Source organism: Melanotaenia boesemani, chromosome 13, assembly GCF_017639745.1.
Source record: "Melanotaenia boesemani isolate fMelBoe1 chromosome 13, fMelBoe1.pri, whole genome shotgun sequence".
NCBI lineage: Eukaryota > Metazoa > Chordata > Actinopteri > Atheriniformes > Melanotaeniidae > Melanotaenia > Melanotaenia boesemani.
This window is the reverse complement of record NC_055694.1, coordinates 9,654,682-9,673,592: the sequence shown is the minus strand read 5'-3', so window position 1 is coordinate 9,673,592 and position 18,911 is coordinate 9,654,682. Positions and strand designations below refer to the sequence as shown.

The window sequence follows — 18,911 nt, the reverse complement described above, 5'->3', positions numbered from 1 at the left end:
TGGACCATACAACACTTGCCAGTGCTGTAAATGAGCCATAAGTGTCAAAAGTAGCCCTGATTCGGCCCAAACATGACTTTCTGAACTTTTTCACCTTGTTATATTAATATTTTTATACCTTCTAGACCAGGATTGAGCATCCCGGTTCTAAACCATGTGACCAAGCCACTTTAAGCCACAGCTTTACTGAAAGAGATGACCACCCAAACAAGACACAAGTCTTCCTGTTCTTTTCCACCTAGTCATATTTTACAATATTTTTAATCAAAATCGGTTATAAAATCATTATATGGAGCCTCGGCTCGGGGGAGGATCAAACCTGGAGGACGGTGGCCTTTCTGTGTGGAATTTGCATGTTCTCCCTGTGCATGCGTGGGTTCTCTCCGGGTACTCCGGCTTCCTCCTACCGTCCAAAGACATGCATGTTTGGTTAGTAAGTGACTCCAAATTCTCCCTAGGAGTGTGTGTGTGTGTGAATGGTTGTTTGTCTCTTTCTGTGTTGGCCCTGCGAAGGACTGGTAACCTGTCCAGGGTGTTCCCTGCCTCTCACCTCCTAAAATGCTGGGATAGGCTCCAGCTTTGACCCCGTAATGGACAAAGCAGTACAGAGAATGAGAGCTGCTTTAAGGCGCCCATAGCTGCTGATAGTTGCAAAAGGTTTAAAAAGTCTATATTGATAATACACCCAAATCTGCATCAACTGTGATCAAGCCATAGCTTTAATAGATAAGGTCTAGTATCTGATAAAGGTCTGGAAGTTCAGATCTCATGGGGTGCTGAAACATTTGCACCCTTTTGTTTTTCATATTCTTAGTTCTCATATAACAAACTGAAATGTTACATTTATTTATTAATTGCATTTGAAGGTTTTTCCTCATTTTTAAGAGCTTACTTTAAGATGAGAAGTTTCAAATCTAACTTTTGCTTGTCACTGTAGAGGTCCATTTTGGATGAAAGCATAATGGAAAACTTCTTAGATTCAACCAAAACAATTTATTTCAAGGGTGGTTAGAAACTCCTTTTTAAATTTCTTCAAATAGTTATATAAATGAATAAAAATCATTTTACTGGCAAAGATATTTAAATCAAGCCCTGGGCTATTTATTATGTAACCTCATCAAATACAGTATTTTGGAACTTGTTACCATAAACTCTCCAACACAATCTTCATCTTCATTTCAAATTATGAATTAAGATTGAAAGCCATTTATGTGCCAACTGCCCCTTGTGTGTCCTTTTCAGATCATTTTCTTTCAACTCACAGCCACTTTTATTACCAGCCCCTACATCAATTAACATCTACATGTGGATTAGCTATTTAAGGAATAATACAGGACTGTAGTAAATAATAAAGCATGATTTGAACATTTTTAGTTTCTGCAATACTGTAACTGTAACTGATGTAGTGATGCAGCAACATCACAACCAGGAACTTTCCTAAAACGGAAAGATGGTCGCCAAAAAAACAAAATCTGACCACACCAAAATGTAATTTTATTTTCAAGCCACAACTTTATTTCCATCTCGGGTATAAATTGTATAAACGAGCTTAGATTAAATCAGCAACATTTCTTCAACTCTTGGTTGAGGGGTCTTTTTACATCGTCAGCTCCTGCAAAGATACAAAAAAAACAGCACTTGTCAGGAAAAAATAAATGTAAATTTTCCGCCATTTAGACTAGTTTCTCTTTTCAGGACAGAAATTTGGTCTTCATTAAACTCAGAAGAACGAAAGTCACTGTATTAATCATCACCAAAGAGTTCTTCATATACGTTTATTACTTAAAAAATTAAGTACCAGGACATTTTATAATCACCGAAATGAAGGCTTAAAATTCTCACCATAATAGCATTGACAATGTCGTTGTTGTTGTTTTTCAGGGCGCGTACAGCCTTCGCTCGTGATACATTGGCTTGTGACATGACGAGTTCAATGTCCTTCACCTCAACTCCGGTCTCATCAACCTATTTAACAAAAAAAAGTCATCAGATTTACTAAGATGTTATAATCCTAAACTTGACTCGACCAGAACTAAGCCTCACCTCCTCTTCTTCGCTCTCCTCCTGTACTGTGGGCGTCTGTGTGTTTTCCTGGATGTTTGATACGGCTTCTCCCTGTACCTTGAACTTTTCTGCTGCAGCCAGCTGGGCTTGCTGGGAAAGATCTTCAATCTGTGACACAAAGAAATCAAAATTAAAAATCAACATCAACTGGCTACAACATGTTGATCGTCAAAATAAAACGATTAACTGAATTTTAACGTTTGTTTTCTGTCCTACAAAAAATAAATAAAGTCCAGAGTCACCACATTATTATTAATATGGTGGATTACCTTAGCTTCACCAAAGACTATGTATGTGTCTGACGCAGGGCTCTTGTAGACGTCTGGTTTGGTGATGACGAACAGGATGTTCTTTGACTTGCGAATGGTGACCCTTGTGACCCCTGTTACTTGTCTGAGACCAAGCTTTGACATTGCCTGCAAAAGCATGAATAATGTTACAAATTTGTTAACACTGAACTAAAAAGATGGCAGAAAACAGTTTACATGTGAATAAGACTTGTGGTTACCTTTCGGGCCTTCTTTTCACTGCGGCTCTGTTTTGCTTTGCTGACAGGTTCCTCATCGATTTCAGCAGCTGCTGCAAGCTACAAGAAACAGAAAATATATTGTTACACATCAGCAAGTTGATTTAGAGGAAAGGACTAAGATGTTTGAATACAATAAATTTCTCTTCTCAGGACAGAAAGGATGGCTTCAGTAGACTCAGAAGAACGAAAGTCACTGTGTAAATCATCACTGAAGAGTTAAAAAGCACAAACATCTGCTAAAATTTTATTCACTATACCATGAACATAATATTCAGGACCAGATGGAAGTCGTACCTGAGCTTGTTGTGTCTGTGCAGAGTCTGGTTCCTCCAGCTCGGGGACTGAGTCATCACTGTCTGACTCTGTTCCAGATCCTAAAGAAACAAATTTTACAAAATTGTGGGTAGCATCACATATGAAATGAATGAATGAATCAATGAAATGAAAAATACTTTATTAATCCCAGAGCGAAATCACATCTCAAAGCTATTCCATAAAAAACACTGCATGAACTTTTAGATGAATTATTAATGATACAAAGTACACTGAATTTTCTCAGCCAATTAGAGAACCGTTCCCTGAAATCACACCACTGACAAGTCATCTATTTACTAAACACAAGTATCTGACACCAGAGCGTTATACATAAATCACTCCAAAGTACCAACAACTTGATAACTACTGAACTCAAACCAAAGCTGTTAACTTACAAGCTTTGATATTGGTCTTTAAAATGGCAGTAAGTGGCATATTTAAGAATATGGTGTATGCAAGCAGTTCTCAGAACCCACACAGCTGGAAAAACAAAAAAAGGAGAGAAAGACTGGAAAATACCATTGTCGTTCTTGACCACAGGTTCCACTTTGGCTGGGGTTTTAGCAGGAGTAGGGGCAGGTTTGGCAGAGACTGGTTCAGAGGGGCTACCACTGATTATCTCAACTTCAGGTTTAATGGGCGCAGGTTTGGCAACTGCCTCAGCAAATGTGAGTTTACGGGGAGCTGAGGCAGGAACAGCTGGCTCAACTGGAGCTGGCTTAACAGGAGCAGGCTCAGGTGCTGGTTTGGCAGGTTTAGAAGCCTCAACAGGTGCTGTTTTAATCTCATCCAACTTGGCACTTTTTCCAGAGGCTGGCTTGGTAACCTCAGCTGGCTTATGAACTGCTCCAGGCTTTTCAGCCTTAACAGTAGGCGGCTTAGTTACGTCAACTGCCTTAGGGACCACTTCTGGCTTAACAGGGGCTGATTTGGTCTCCACTTCTGGCTTATCAGCCTTAAAAGGGGCTGATTTGATCTCCACTTCTGGCTTATCAGCCTTAACAGGGGCTGATTTGATCTCCACTTCGGCCTTTTCAGCCTTAACAGGGGCTGATTTGATCTCCACTTCTGGCTTATCAGCCTTAACAGGGGCTGATTTGATCTCCACTTCTGGCTTATCAGCCTTAACAGGGGCTGATTTGATCTCCACTTCTGGCTTATCAGCCTTAACAGGGGCTGATTTGATCTCCACTTTTGGCTTTGCAACTTTAACAGGAGAAGCTTTAATTTTCTCAACTTCTTTAGGAGCCACATTGGAGACCGATTTGGCCTCATCAGCTGGCTTGGCAGCCCCACCAGAAGCAGTTTTTTCCTGGACTATCTCCACTTTAGAAACTGCTTTAGGAGCTTTAGCAGGCTGTGGTTTAATAACCTCAACATCTACAGATTTTTGTGCTGCTGCTGCTGCTGCTTTGGCAGCCTCCACAGGTACAGATATGGGCTTATTATCCACCTTTACATTGGATGATTTTTTAGTAACCTCAACTGGAGCTTTAGCAGAATTCTGAGGAATAGGCTCAGATGGAGATGTTGCATGTTTTGCAACATCTTTGCCAATAGGTGCGGTTACTGGTATCTTAACCAGCTTCTCGGGTGGTATAAGTGGAGGAAGCTCATCATCAGGAGCAGCCATAACAGAAGGTGCTTTTGGTAAAGCTGCCTTCACTTCCACAGATGTGGGAGGGCTTGAAGCAAAAGTATCTGAAAATGAAATTGGTGCTGCAACAGCAGGCTTTGAGGTAACTTTAAATGCAGGCAGGGCTGCAACTGGTTTTGCTTCAGCTGTTGAGGTCTCAACGGGAGCAGCTTCTTCTTCATGGGTTTCAGGCTTTTGGAGGCAAGGCTCCTTTGGCTTTTCACTCACTTCAGTGACAGTGGCAACTGGGAAAGGAGCAGGCACAAATGACTCTCCTTTAACATTTCCTCGTTTACCAGCTTTGACAACTTTTGGGCCATGATTGGCAGAAGAGCTACCAGCTGAGGAAGCCAAGGGAGATGGTACAGGTGACCGGGGGGTAGAGGAGGGAGTAGATTTTGGTGAGGTAGGAGAGGAGGAAGAGGCAGACATAGAAGAGCGTTTTCTTCTGCCAGGGACAGCCTTTGGGGCAGAGGGACCCTTGGCATCTTTGCCTTTGGGCTTAGGTGGACCTGCAGCTGCCTGAGATTGCTGGGATGAAGCTGGGGCAGGAGGTGGAGCTGAACAGAAAAATATTCATTCAAAATTTTTGATCCAACAGTGGAAGTCTCACTCATGCAAGTTACATGTTCGCAAACGGAGAAGCACTCGCCTTGCTTAGGTTAGGAAAAACGCACACCTCCCAATCTCGAAGATTGCTGTAAAATTTTTACAAAATGCACAGTGCACTCAACTTTCACGCAAAAAATCTCACTTATTCTACATTAGTCAGGATGCACTTTGAAGTGGAGAAAGAAAATCATACTTGTATCACAGCAACACATCATAAAAAGTGCATAACAAACCAACAATGCTACACAAAGAGCACCATCTATCTGATGCTTCAAAAATAGGAAGCCAAACTTAGCATCTTGCATAATGGCAGACTTGATTATGGATCATGAAATCCTGTGATAAAATCTATGGACTAAAAAGTATTAATCTGATTTATAAATGTAAATAAGTTAAGATTTCAGCAGTAAAATATTGACAAAACTAAAGACCACCTGAAACTGCACAATTCACTGATTAAAACCTCAAAGAGGGGGCAGCTTCGAGCCATTCAGCCTGTTTTCTGTGTAAAAGAGTGATGGCAAAGGGTAAAAAAAAAAAAAAAAAAAAAATCTTGAGGGGAAAAAAAGGAAGGAGGGAGGAAAAAAATTTTGTTTTCTGGGAATATAAACCAACCTGACAGGTGGTGGCTTGAAAAAGGTGGAGCTTCACACGTGGAGTTACCCTTGGAGAGAAGAATAACTGGCTCTTTCTTGTCAAGATTTCCATGTTTGGCAGCCATGTCATTATGAACCGTGTCTGAGCACAGATTCATAAAACCATCCACCAAAGTCTTGGGGGCTTCTATTGGCATTTCATCCACATTCTTTGCACCAAAATCTTCAGAGGGATATAGTTTTGAACCAAGACCAATTTTTCCTGCTGCTGTTCCCATCTCGTCTTTGACATCCTTTGCATCTGCAAGAATCTGCTCGACTTCTTGGATGGTAAATTCTTCAGGCGCCACAAAGGAAAGACTTCCCTCCTCTTTAGCAATAGCTGCTTCTTCACATGTGTGCAGCTCCAAGGAAGCGATAGAGGGCTCTTCATGAACTGGCAAACCAGCAGAAGCCTCTGCTGACTCTGAAGTCAACGTTTGCTGGCAGACAGTCGTTGCCTTCGATTCACTCACATCCATTTGCTTGGTCATTTCTTGGGTTGCAGCTACACCACTTGATTGATCACAAGAACCTTGACTGCAAGCATCTTCTGCAAGCTTCATCTCCTGAAGAAGTACAAAGGTTCCTGGAGGGTTGTTACTCACTGTAAGAAGAGCATTCACAGCTCCTGCAGCTGACAAGAGAAGAGCAGGAGTGATGGGAGGCAGGATGACAACTGTAGTTGTTTCTGAAGCAAATGTTGAGGCATCAGAGAAGCACTCAGTGAAAAAAAATAAAAACAAAGGAGTGCTCCACATGTGAACATAAACTAGTTTGTGAAAACAGTGCAGCACTCTGCAATTAGATGTTGATTTCACTTTGGTGGGGGGGGGGGGGGGGTATGAGCAAAGAATGGTGGTGTCACTCAATGAAGAAGGAAAAAAAAAGTGCTTGTGTTCCAGACTCCATGCAGTGTCCACATGTGAATAAGTGCATGTAAATCTGGTTTTACATACCAAAAAGTGCATAAATCCATTCACAATCAAAAATGATAAATCTTGATATATAAAAGAAAAAAAAAAAAGAAAAAAAAAAAAACACTAGATTGACTAAAAGCCTTGACTAGACAGCGTTGTAAATGTACTTTAGTGTACTGCTCCACAGGTAACTTTACTGAGGCACTACAAAACATACAAGTACAGCAAGAAGGAAAAGACAAACACCTAACGGCTTTTTATTTTAAGATGAAGGAATCGTGATAAAAGCTGCAAACTACACAACATCTCACCTCTTAGTTTTTACTCTGAATGATAACTAGCACAGACTATGTGCTTGACTATACCATAAAAGACATCTGGATCAGTCAATTACTGATAACAGCTGCACAGGTGGATTAGCCATCAGTATAACAAGTGCCCCAGTATAACTCCACAATATTTAAATGTCTTGGGGTTTTATGTGCACAAAAAATGGGTTGTAAAGACCACAGAATGGTGGCATGAACAATGACATCACAGATGCCTAGGGAGAAAATTAACTTTCCTTAACAATAACAATTTTCCAAATTTTGACTATTCCTAATGGGAAATTATTTTAAATTAATACAAGTTGGAATGAAGACTTTTCACAACTCTTTCCTGTCGCACTACATTGTCACTTTTTTTCAATCATCAGTAGGTACACAGATATGGACAGTAGTATTCCAACTGACATTCTAAGGCAATATTCTGATAATGATACTTGCAGGAGCTGCATATAAAATACTCAATGTATAATGTTTACAAGTTATAAAGCATACTCTAATGACAATGTTTTCTAACTTCTAAAAAAAAAAAAAACTCGACAGCAAAAACACTGACTTCACAACTCTTTAAGATGCTTTTTAAATGCTGCTTGAATGACTTCAATCAGTAATTCACAACTACACAGCTCTCAGATTATATGGTCAAAGGAGCAAAGTTGGAGGGACAGCAGTGCTTGTTAATAGTGTATAAATCAGGACAAAACTGTAAAGGACCACCTCTGTACCCCAATGATTGACACAATTTCCCGGCCAGCAGTTCAAAGTAGTCTACCAAGCAGGTTCACCGGAGAAATCAGCCAACATTGAATGTGACATCTGCTAAGTTGTTGCCGAGCTGGTATGCCTTCATTTTCTATATTTTCAACTTTTCAGTGAGCTAAAGTTTTTTTAAATTTTTTCTTAAATAATGTTTACTGCAATAACACCAGGGTTATTAATGTATGTATTCAATCATAATATTTTTGGTAAAAATATATTAACTCAAAATTACCAGCAGTCGAGTTCTCATAATGATTTGGCTAAAAAATATATAAAAGGCTGTATGCAATAATCAATGTTGTTGCCACTAATCTTACACCCAAGTAACTTGTGAGTTTTCATGACAACTATAGCATGCACGCACACACACAAACAAAAGAAAACCACACTCAACAACATGCATTGTGTGCCAAATCCAGTGGCCAGAGCACACCCCTACTGTGAGTTTGAGTAACTGAAAGAGGGGTCCTGGATTACTCTCTTCAATCTAAGCCACCTGTTCCAAATCACTTAAGTTTCCTTCATGGCTGGTGACAGTCAAAATAACTGTCACCTGTCACTTCAACTCACGTCCTGCCAGACGAGCCAAAGTCATTAATCTAATCACATAACTTAAGATTTATAGGCATTACAAGATCCAACACCCCACTTTATAACAAGCAGAACGGCATGCAAATTCACAAGCATGAATATACGAACCAGTCTCTACTTGAGGCTGCTGCATCTCCTGCTCGGTAACTGGGACCGTTTCTGTTGCTTCACCAGGCATGGTTGCTGGTAGGGAAAATAAAAACACTATGTTAGCATAAACTTTAACCTCTCAGCCCCGCGTAGAAACTCATTTAGAAGACTATGTTGACAAGCAGTTGCTCGCTAACGTTACAACACAGACTTGTAGTTGCCATTAGCAGTTAAACAGGTGACAGAGCCCATGCCTTAGCATATCAGCTCCCTCTGTAGCATACAGAAAAGGCATGACTAACGTTAGCTTGCTAAAGTTCGCTTATGTTAGTCAGCGGGCACGACTAGCCTAAACAGAGAAGCTAACGGCTAGAAACTACTTCTAACAACACATTTCCTCAGTTTAGATAAGTTTATGAATCAACCACTTGGTTGTCACTTTAATTACACAAACATAGCGAGTCAAACAACTCACTGCGGCCCTGACAGACTGTTTGTAAAAACGTTTCACATCACGCTCCCCCATTTTGAGCCGGCAATCAGTAGTACATCGGCACATTTTTCAGGGAAAATGGGAAATAAACGAGAATAATAATTTTACCAGTCCGATGGCCATACTCTAATTAAACACATGTAGCATTTTGTAACGATGGAAAAGGGTTAAAAACAGTTGGATGATAGTGGATTAATAGCGGAGAGACTCACCGACTCGGATCGCTATTTCCAAGATGGTTGTGAGAAAGGACTTCTGACATCAGTTCAACGGTAATATCCGGTGGAGAAACACTTTCTACTTCCGGGTTAATTAAAGGAAGCCTCTGTGATATGATAAATAATAAAGTAATATGATAAATGTAATAAAACATAATGGCAATAACCTGGACTACATTACACGAACATATTTCCTCTGTTAACATTGACATATTGTCAGGTGTATGTGCTGATATGTTGACTTGATGCTTAGAGGGACAGATTAGACCACAGACGCACCTAAAAAATAAACAAAACGGCTTTAACGGGTTGTGCGCAGTCTCATAGCCGCTAATCAGTGTCTGTCAGACGATTCCAGATTTTGCGAGGGAACGCAAAAAAACTTGCACTTTCCTTAAAAAAAATCTTCCCCTATCCCGTTTTATTATTATTATTATTATTATTATTATTATTATTGTTGTTTTTATATTCAGTTGGACATATATATATATAGGAGCAGGTGGGTGCATCTTCCAATTTAACTACTGGTTCTGGTTGAAGTCAACAGTGATTGGCTTTTGAACTGAATGAAGTCAATGGGCAACAATTCTGTTCCTTGGCCTGTGGAGGGAGACAGAAGATTTATTTTTATTGATTATTTATTGACCTTTGCTGGACTTTCAACTCCTTTCAGCACCTCACAGCAGGGTGAAGCATGGTGGCAGCTCCATTATGCTGTGGGACTGTTTTTTCCCCCCTTCTTCTTCTTTAAATCGGCAGTTCCTGGGAAATAATGCTGGATGGTGCTAGTACATTCTTGGGGAAAATCTATTTCTCCACCTAGGAGAATTGCAACTGAAAAGGAGGTTTACAATTTAGTGTGAAAATGACTCCAAAAAAGTGTATAGGCATAAACATTTAAATAACTTGGAATACACAGTTAAAGTCCATATCTAAATTTCTGTTTGGTTTTCCCAGTTTCAAGTCACGTAATCCTCAAAGCTCAAATCATGGATTTTCCTTAATTTTCCTAAATAAAATTTTTTAAAATGAACAATTATGGAAAAAACTAAATCATATAGTTTAATTTTTTTATATTATTCCTTTGAGCTAAATGCTTGTATGACTTCTACAGCCATTTGTTAGTTTCACCATTTTTTAGTTCTGCATATTAGTTTATAAAAAAATACATTGAAACTACATTAGATTTCTTTGTAAATAGTTTTATAATTTAAATATATATTTAAAAAATATATATTCGCAGCCGAGTGTGAAGCAGCTGGGATGAGAATCAGCACCTCCAAGTCCGAGACCATGGTCCTCAGCCGGAAAAGGGTGGAGTGCTCTCTCCGGGTCTGCAATAGGGTCCTGCCCCAAGTGGAGGAGTTCACGTATCTCGGGGTCTTGTTCACAAGTAAGGGTAGGGTGGAGCGGGAGATCGACAGGCGGATCGGTGCGGCGTCTGCAGTGATGCGGACTCTGCATCGGTCTGTCGTGGTGAAGAAGGAGCTGAGCCAAAAGGCAAAGCTCTCGATTTACCGGTCAATCTATGTTCCTACCCTATGGTCATGAGCTGTGGGTAGTGACTGAAAGAACAAGGTCGCGAATACAAGCGGCCGACATGGGTTTTCTCTGCAGGGTGGCCGGGCTCTCCCTTAGAGATAGGGTGAGAACCTCTGTGATCCGGGAGGGGCTCAGAGTAGAGTCGCTGCTCCTCCACATTGAGAGGAGCCAGATGAGGTGGCTCGGGCATCTGGTTAGGATGCCTCCTGGGCGCCTCCCTGGTGAGGTGTTCTGGGCATGTCCCACCGGAAAGAGGCCCCGGGGAAGACCTAGGACAGCTGGACGGACTACATCTCTCGGCTGGCCTGGGAACGCCTCGGGATCCCCCAGATGAGCTGGTGAATGTGGCCGGGGAGAGGGAAGTCTGGGTTTCCCTGCTTAGGCAGCTGCCCCGCGACCCGATTCCAGATAAGCGGCAGAAAATGGATGAATATATATATATAAACTTTTAAAATGCATCTTTAAATACTATCCCTGTTGTGAATTTAGTTTGCATAAATTGTAATAAATGACAAACACCCTTGAAAAAGAATAATTGGAGAAAAAAACACTTTGAAAATGACCCTGGTTTCTTTTAGGTAGAAAACTGATGCTGTTTTATATCCTGAGTCTAAATGAAAAAGGTGATGAATCTGTTCCTTCTTTATTATTAAGCCTCACTCCACTAGCATTCATTAAAGGGATTAAATATCTAATAATTTAATTACTTTTCAATTACCAAATAAATAACAACTATATTTAATAGATAATTACACTGAATGCTCAGGAAATGTAATTCCAGATTTCTGTTGTTTGGTGGATATAATGGGGCATAACATACAATCTGACAAAACCCTAGAAATGCTCAAAATGAATTTTACTAGCAATATTTTTCAGAATACCCATGCTTTAATCAACATGAGCCAAAGAGAAGTAATTTAACTGAAAGAAATATTTCAGAATGCCTCAAATAGGGTAGCTGCTACCATGAATAATTTGTTACCTTCATAGCTTTTCAAAAGTTTTACATAGTTACTTAAACATGATTAGAAATAATTATAATTCTACTGTTAACACATAAAACTGTGAGTTAAGATCCAGAGTTTCACAAGAGCAGAAATAACCTAATTTTCAAGAAATGCCTGTACAGTATTTAAATGTGAAAAACAAACAATATAAAGTTTACATTTTACAGTTTTATTTATTGAATTCTAAAAGTATAAAAACAAAAAACAGACCCATTCAGATTATTCAATCGGAAAAGTAGTAGATTTACATCATCAGCTGTATTAAGTGTGAACGCTGAGTTCTCAGAGGTGCTGCGCTCTGATAGCTGATCCTGTTCAAAATTCTTTCTGAAGATCTAAAAATGGGAGAAGGACACAAAGCAAACAAAGTCATGTATGAAATTACTCAGGGGAGCTTCATTTTACGTCAATCTAACACCACCAGAACTTACCACTCTGTCTGATCAGCTCTCCTTTCCTTGAATGAGCCATCCCATCAAGAAACTGGTCAAAGTACCTCACATACTTGGCCAGGCTGGTTCTTTTGTAATCTGCAAGGAAAAACAAACAAACAAACCTGTTGGCACATATTTAGCTTAAATTGACACATATGAAACATCTTAAAGAGACATTCTGAACTAAAATGAAACCTTAACTGAGGAATGCTGAGAATATATCTAAATTAGTGTTCTCTTAAATATTTTAAGGCACCTCTAGAAACTTTTTACCAAATTATTTTAACTCAAAAACTTGGCAGTGGATGAGATGAAGTCTCTGTTATCATGTACCTAAAATATTTCTTAGCTAATACCATCCTATTGTGCTAAAGGACAATGATGTTAAAATATAAGTATATATATATAAAAAAAACATAAAATAAAGGTTTTGCATGTCTTGACCTCTGATCTTTCTCTTCTCTGCTGCATCCGTCTCATTTTCCTTCTCCTTGGTGTTCTCTGACTTTTCTTCTTCTTCACCTGGCCTGGGCCGATCCAACTCCTCACAGATCAGACTTTAAAAACAATTTATAGATAAAAAATTTAAATTCAGCTTTGTAGAGGATGCTAAGAAAAGAGTGTTATCACCAACCTGATTGTGGGCACGGCGAAAGGATCAAAGGTGTCCAGTTCTTTGAGGTTAATGGGAACGGAGATGCGTCCTGGCCGGTAACAGAAAGAAGCAGTCTTACTGTTCTCCCGTTATTCACATTTGATTCCTTCCTTCACAAGACTTCATTGTGTAGACCGTTAAACCTTAAAATATGCTCACCTGTTTTGGGATGGACGCTGAAAGGGCTTTTCAGCAAATGGTTCACACCTTTACTGACGTTCACATCGAGCCGAGGGTAACAATACTGCAGCATGATTTCTTTTTCAAAGTACTGGCTCTTTCTGGAAGTGGCCTGAAAGATTAAACATAGTTAACATCAGTCTTCCAGCTGTAATGTGTAAAGGTAAATGAAAAGTTTAAGTAGCTTAAGAATGCTAGCAAAAATACCAACCTGCTTCCTTGTGGCTTGATCTGTGACCTGTTCCCAGCGTTTTTCTGGAATCTTTTCACTTTGGAAACTGAGCTGTAATTCTTTTCTAACATGTAATGGACAAATTAAGGTAAGTAAATGTCATGATTATTGTTCCATTTTAAAATAACTATTTTTACAGGTTAATCTTGTGTTGAGTGTTAATGACGTTGTTATGCAACACACTATGAAAAGGATATCATCAGGCACGAGAGCCAGCACTTTCTCCACAGACTCCTTGCGGCCCAGTATGTCCTGTTCCTGTAGTGCGTATTGTACAAAGTAACGCTCCACCACTGCCAAAGACGCACTGTTAAGATTACAAATACAAGATAGTAAGATTTTCATTTTTAGGCAGATGATTTAGGCATCATCTACATCTAGCCTTGCTCTCTCAGTTACAAAGTGCTTTTAACATAGTAGTCAAATATTTAGAATTTAAAACTTCCTGGAACCACCACCAACTTATCGGAGTGGTATCAGAGTACAGATTCCATGGCATTTAAATAGCTGGCACTCCTTTACCCCACATATTCAGCAGTTGGTAAAACAGTTTAAGCTAAAACTGGGTTTTTACTTTAGGATTAAGCCCTGCTTTTCTTTTGAGACTAAAAAGAAACTGGTGGCTGCTACTTTCATGCCGGTTCTAGACCATGGCGATGTAATTTATTTTAATGCCTCCTCTAAATGCTTGCATGCCCTTGATTAAGTTTACCATGGTACACTGAGGGTCATCACAAACTACAAAGCTCTTACCCATCACACTTTTTTGTATGTAGTGTTGGTTGGTCTGACTAGTTTATTTTAAGGGGCCGTCCTCACAACGCCAGATTGCAGCAAAACCGCAAAAGTAATTTAGCAAACCACCCTTTTCATCCCCACGAAGCCAGGCATTAGCCTCCATGAAACCAACCATGTCTGAAGCCAGGTACTGAAGTGGATAGGTTTGAGTCCTCTACCGTCTGCAGTAATGTGCGGACAGCGAAGCCGCACAACTCGAGGATATGACGTCAAAGAAATCTTTCTCTTTCGCAGTGAATCCTCAGCCATCTTCTCTTCTCTGCTTCCACTAGAACTTCCTGCAACACGCAGTGAGCCTTTATCTGCGCATACGTTGTTTTGGTCTAGCTTTGGAGTGTTACTCTGTAGCACCCCCCACAGCCTTGTAGTATGTACTACAGCGGTGTGGTGGGGACGTTGAAGCCTTTCTCCTAGTTTTCACCACCGTTTTCACACCTGAACCGGCTTCGGTGCCTTGAGGACATAGCCTAAGACAGAAAAACTGGTTTGTTCTAATGTATAAGTGTCTCCTTTGTCTGCTTCCCTCATATCTTAAAATCTTATCATGGAATAACTAAAGTAGGTATAATCCCCGACCACAAGACCTCCTACTGTTAGCTTTTCCTAACGTCAGAACAGAGCAGGAAAAAAGTGCTGCCTGGAATGACCTGGAAAAGGGCCTTAGGAGGAGCTGGTCTTGCTACATGTTTTTAAAGACATCTTAAATTTATGGTCAAATATTAATTCAGAGTGTAATTACATCGTTTAACATGCTGTTTTAGATCTCGGTACTTTTTAGCTTTGATAGAGCTTTAGTCCATGTTTCACGTCTGTGTTTTGTTTACTAAGTTAAATGTAGGTTTTTAGTTGGTTGGAAATAGCTGTATTTCTCTTGTGCTGCTGTCTTGATCAGGACACTCTTGTCAAAGAGGTTTTAAATCTCAATGGAGCATTTTTTTCCAGGCTAAGTAAAAGGTAATAAGTTCTTAAACAGTAATCGTGACAAACTCAACGGTCACTCTGATAAACAGCAAAACAGATTTACCTGATAAAAGGATGAATTGGATCAGTCAGCACTACTTTCTTCACCGTCTCTTCACCACCCTATAAACAACAATAATTAGAAGATTTAATCTCAAAATTAACTTTTTTTCTTTTATTATTATAGTATGTGATGCATAAGACAAGTTGTCATCTTTGTGCAGCTATGCTAATCTGTTTATTTAAATGTAATTGTTCACATTATAATTAATATAAATGCGAACCCATCAGACTCCAATGTGACCAGGCAATGGCACTGAAGAGGCCCACATGTACAGAAGACTTGACATCACATGCAAGCACGGTGTGTCTATGCATCCCACCTCCTCCTGTCCAGAATTGTAACGTCTGTCTCACTTCAGTGATACAAGTTAGATGAAAAGCAACATGACATTCAGACTGAGGTCACTTTGAAAAATGTTAGATATGCATCCGATTTAGAACAACACATAAAAACGGCCTGGGTCTAATTTCATTATACTTGATTTTAGCTGTTAAAAAAACTCATATGGGTCACGTTTGAGCAAAAAAGTCAGATTTGGGCCAGTGTTGCCTGTAGTGTGAATGAATGTAGCCTAAATGTCTTGAACTTCTGTTTTTATATAGAAGCATTGCATCATAAACACAAACTCTTTTTCCAGAAAATTTTGTAAAGTTTTCTAAAATATCACAAAAACTTAAATCTGTAGCTTTCTAGTTCATTTAGAGCTTTGATTACCTTGATCAGGCTGAGATATTCTGCAACAGCCGAGCGTGCTGCTGCAGAGAGCTTCCTGGCAGCTTCATCACACACCCAGCAATGCACTCCTCTTCTGCCAGAGTAAACCCACAACAGGTGCTGAAACCCAAAGTCCTCTGGAAATAATACAAAACAAAACAAAATCTAACTAAAGCTGGTTTGGACTAAAACTAACACAAATGACACTGAATGAGTGGCACACCTCGAAGAGCTCTGTCCAGGATTTTAATAGCGATGGTCATTAGCATCCAGCATTTGGAGCAGATTTCTGCAGCACTACAAACAAACAAATAAATAAAAACATTTTGAAATATTATTTCACTGATTTAACAGCCAGGATATTCTGAACAATATTAGTAGTAATAATATCAGACAAATATCAGTAGAAGTAATATCAGACTTTAAAAAGTGTTTTTCTGGGTAGCCTCCCTATTTAGCAGCTAATGCTGAGACCGTGGGCTCTGCCATGTTTAACAAACACAGTGTTTTGAAAATAACAGGAAGTGACGTCACCCTGAAAGTGCAGTTTGATGTTATTTATCTAATTTACATACGGCAAGGTAGGTAAACTTTATTATTCCACTAGGGGAAATTCATGTGGTCATTCCATTGCACATGTGTACACAAAACTTGGAATACCTCACCGTTTCAGATTCTGCCATTCTGTTTGTAACTTCTTACCAGTTTAGGAAAATGGGGTGAGAATCATCACTGAGAATCTGGACGACCCTTTTAGTATCAGCTCTTTGTTCAGCTGAACAGCCGAACCCTGTTCAAGTCCAATAATCTTATTTGCTGTGTTAATTGTACATTATAGTTTTTTTTTTGGTCTTTCAGGTGCATATTGCCAAAAATGTAGATAGGACCAAACGACAAAACACTGCAGTAGAGCCTTGTAGAATATCAGCAGGATATGACTGTCCAGTCTAAAGCTGTTCAATTCTCTAACATTCTTTGCTGCAGCTTCTTGGTCTTACTGAGTGTACAGGCCTGAAATGAGGCTTGTCATCAATGTCCACTCCTAGGTACCTACAGGTTGACACCTGCTCTACTAGCTCACCATTTATGATACTTTTCTTGTTAAAAACTACAATCATCACCTTAGTTTTTTTAAAACAATGATCTCATGAAAGCTATCTGCACACCACTGGGTAAAACCCTGTACCTCCTTTCTAATCGTTTCACTGAGGCAACGTCCGCCTGTAGAAAACCTCTTGAAAGCTCCTGTATTTGTGTTCCTTAAAGATGAGGCAGTGTGTTGGCATGTCATAGCTGCTCTGTGTCCACGATGGAGTTCTGCCCTGATAATTACTGCCAGATATCAGAATTTGATGGTCATGTAAACAGAATCAATGTTTTATAAAAAATAGTTGTCTGAGAATTTCTGAGAAAGTCTAATATTGAAGAAAAATTGGTGTTGTTACATGAATATCTGTAAATGAATCTATATCGAATCGGATTAAATCAAAATAGAATCGAATCAGGCTGTTGTGAATCAAACTGATTCAGAAAATTAGTGGTTATACCCAGCCCTCAAATAAATAAATAAATAAATAAATAAAGAATATTACCTGCAGCAGCTTCGAACATCATCATAGTCAGTCATGTCAATGTCAAACACAAGCTCCTTCTCCAGAGCCTGGAAGGTGCCAGACTTCACAGTGTTGTGCTGATTAGGCTGTGGGAGACAATGACAAACATTTCTAAGTGACTGCAGAAATGCACAAACCGTTTGAAGCATGTGGTACCAGAATGAAATCTTACCCTGTGACTATATACTGCCCCGATGTCAATCTTGTAAGGGTTCATCTTTTGCATCTCCTTCTCCAGCTCATTCTGTGTGCTGAATGACTGGTAGCGCACATAGATGTCATCTTTGAGTGTGAAGGAGAACTCTCGGTTCTGAAAGTAGTTCTTCTGCACTGAAGATGTTTGAAAAAATATCACATTATCCGGATCAAGTGTCTTTATTTTTCACGGAAGCAACAAAACAGACTATGTGGTGACAGCACTGGTGGAAAAAAACATCCACAATCTTTACTTTAATACCTTTCTGCAGGTGGTTTTTTTTGTTGTTGTTTTTTAACATTTTTGTTAATGTAATGTATAAGTAAAAAAATAAAATAAAATAAAGAAGCATATACTTTTCATTGAAGCTTATTCAAAAAAAGAAACACACACACACATACTAGTCAACAGCTCAAGTTAATCAACTTCATAATGGGTTTCCACTAGTTTTCATGGCCTGCGTTCATAGGACACTTACCTCCGCCGTAATTCAGCCAGCGGTAATACTGTGAGAAGGGGAACATTCGTCGATAGTAGAGCGGTAATAAGTCAGGCAGACAAGCTGAATCATAGTCTGAGGACGGCATTGCGATATAGGCTAGTTAGAGCTCTGATAGCAGTGCACAACTGCGTAAAATATTATCGTGGCGTTTCCTTGTTTAATATGCAGGCTGACAGTTCAGTTTAGTATTTGGAAGCGATGATAGCGCGGGAAACATCGGAAGCAAAATTAGAACAAAATAGGGTTTAGACAATGACGTCACTTCCAGAGGGAAACGTATCAGTAAAGCTTTTTTGTTTTTGTTTTATTTTTTAAGTTAGGTTTTAACCAGAAAAGGACAAAAATATCAAATATAATGAAAATGAAGAATATACATTTATGTCATTAATGTAAGAAGTAGCTAAGAAAAAAAGTCAACATGACAGTTTTTCTCGAAACTTTACCTTTTAACTTTACCTTTTAACTTTACCTTGTCTTAGGCCGACTGAAAATGCGGAAGTGACGTCAGTTAAAAGAGGCTCATGGTCAGTGTAGTCGTTGGTGTTTATCTAAATTAGTTTTTTTTTGTTTTGTTTTGTTTGTAATTGTTACTGTTTTTGTATTATCTTTTATATAAAAAATCATAACATTACCTTTAATTGTAACGTTGAAAATTTTTGATAAATGCAAATTTCGGAGAATTCTTGAAAATAATATTTTGTGTGTGTATACTTAATTTTTTCCATTCATTTAGTTTTTACTAAAAACTTTTTAGTACCGAGATCGCGAAGTAGACCAACAATATACAGCATGTCAAGACAGAAATACAAAAAAATTTATTATTTTT

The 18,911-nt window shown here is 39.1% G+C and overlaps 2 protein-coding genes and 2 non-coding genes across 4 annotated transcripts; all 4 read right to left on the bottom strand.

The window, feature by feature from the left end:
- Window positions 1–1,473: 1,473 nt before the first annotated feature.
- Window positions 1,474–9,269, bottom strand: naca (nascent polypeptide associated complex subunit alpha). The gene is made up of 8 exons (XM_042004138.1): window positions 9,183–9,269; window positions 8,496–8,570; window positions 2,888–2,967; window positions 2,573–2,650; window positions 2,334–2,480; window positions 2,044–2,172; window positions 1,843–1,965; window positions 1,474–1,612 (listed from the first exon to the last, which is right to left on the bottom strand). The coding sequence occupies exons 2-8, from the start codon at window positions 8,563–8,565 to the stop codon at window positions 1,598–1,600; spliced, it is 642 nt and encodes a 213-aa protein (XP_041860072.1). The 5' UTR covers window positions 8,566–8,570; window positions 9,183–9,269; the 3' UTR covers window positions 1,474–1,597.
- On the bottom strand, window positions 1,687–1,760 carry LOC121652429. Its single transcript, XR_006012615.1, has one exon. It is a non-coding gene; the product is annotated as a small nucleolar RNA SNORD59 (small nucleolar RNA).
- On the bottom strand, window positions 2,735–2,808 carry LOC121652428. The gene has a single exon (XR_006012614.1). It is a non-coding gene; the product is annotated as a small nucleolar RNA SNORD59 (small nucleolar RNA).
- Window positions 9,270–11,620: 2,351 nt separating the features above from the next.
- On the bottom strand, window positions 11,621–18,316 carry prim1 (DNA primase subunit 1). Its single transcript, XM_042004125.1, has 13 exons — window positions 18,062–18,316; window positions 17,560–17,717; window positions 17,367–17,473; window positions 15,998–16,071; window positions 15,775–15,911; window positions 15,061–15,119; window positions 13,436–13,545; window positions 13,218–13,309; window positions 12,986–13,118; window positions 12,806–12,875; window positions 12,616–12,728; window positions 12,169–12,267; window positions 11,621–12,072 (listed from the first exon to the last, which is right to left on the bottom strand). Exons 1-13 carry the CDS (start codon window positions 18,168–18,170, stop codon window positions 12,053–12,055), a joined length of 1,281 nt encoding a protein of 426 aa, XP_041860059.1. The 5' UTR covers window positions 18,171–18,316; the 3' UTR covers window positions 11,621–12,052.
- Between the last annotated feature and the right edge of the window lie 595 nt (window positions 18,317–18,911).

What these genes read in the sequence shown, in the direction of transcription:
- naca (XM_042004138.1), bottom strand. Translation starts at nt 8,565, where the DNA reads ATGCCTGGTGAAGCAACAGAAACGGTCCCAGTTACCGAGCAGGAGATG. An exon ending in GTGAAAAGAAGGCCCGAAAG is followed by an intron (nt 2,481 to 2,572) that starts GTAACCACAAGT and finishes ATGCTTTTGCAG; the next exon opens with GCAATGTCAAAGCTTGGTCT. An exon ending in TAGTCTTTGGTGAAGCTAAG is followed by an intron (nt 2,173 to 2,333) that starts GTAATCCACCAT and finishes TTTGTGTCACAG; the next exon opens with ATTGAAGATCTTTCCCAGCA.
- prim1 (XM_042004125.1), bottom strand. Translation starts at nt 18,170, where the DNA reads ATGCCGTCCTCAGACTATGATTCAGCTTGTCTGCCTGACTTATTACCG. An exon ending in CTGGCTGAATTACGGCGGAG is followed by an intron (nt 17,718 to 18,061) that starts GTAAGTGTCCTA and finishes AAACATCTTCAG; the next exon opens with TGCAGAAGAACTACTTTCAG. An exon ending in GGGCAGTATATAGTCACAGG is followed by an intron (nt 17,474 to 17,559) that starts GTAAGATTTCAT and finishes TGTCTCCCACAG; the next exon opens with CCTAATCAGCACAACACTGT.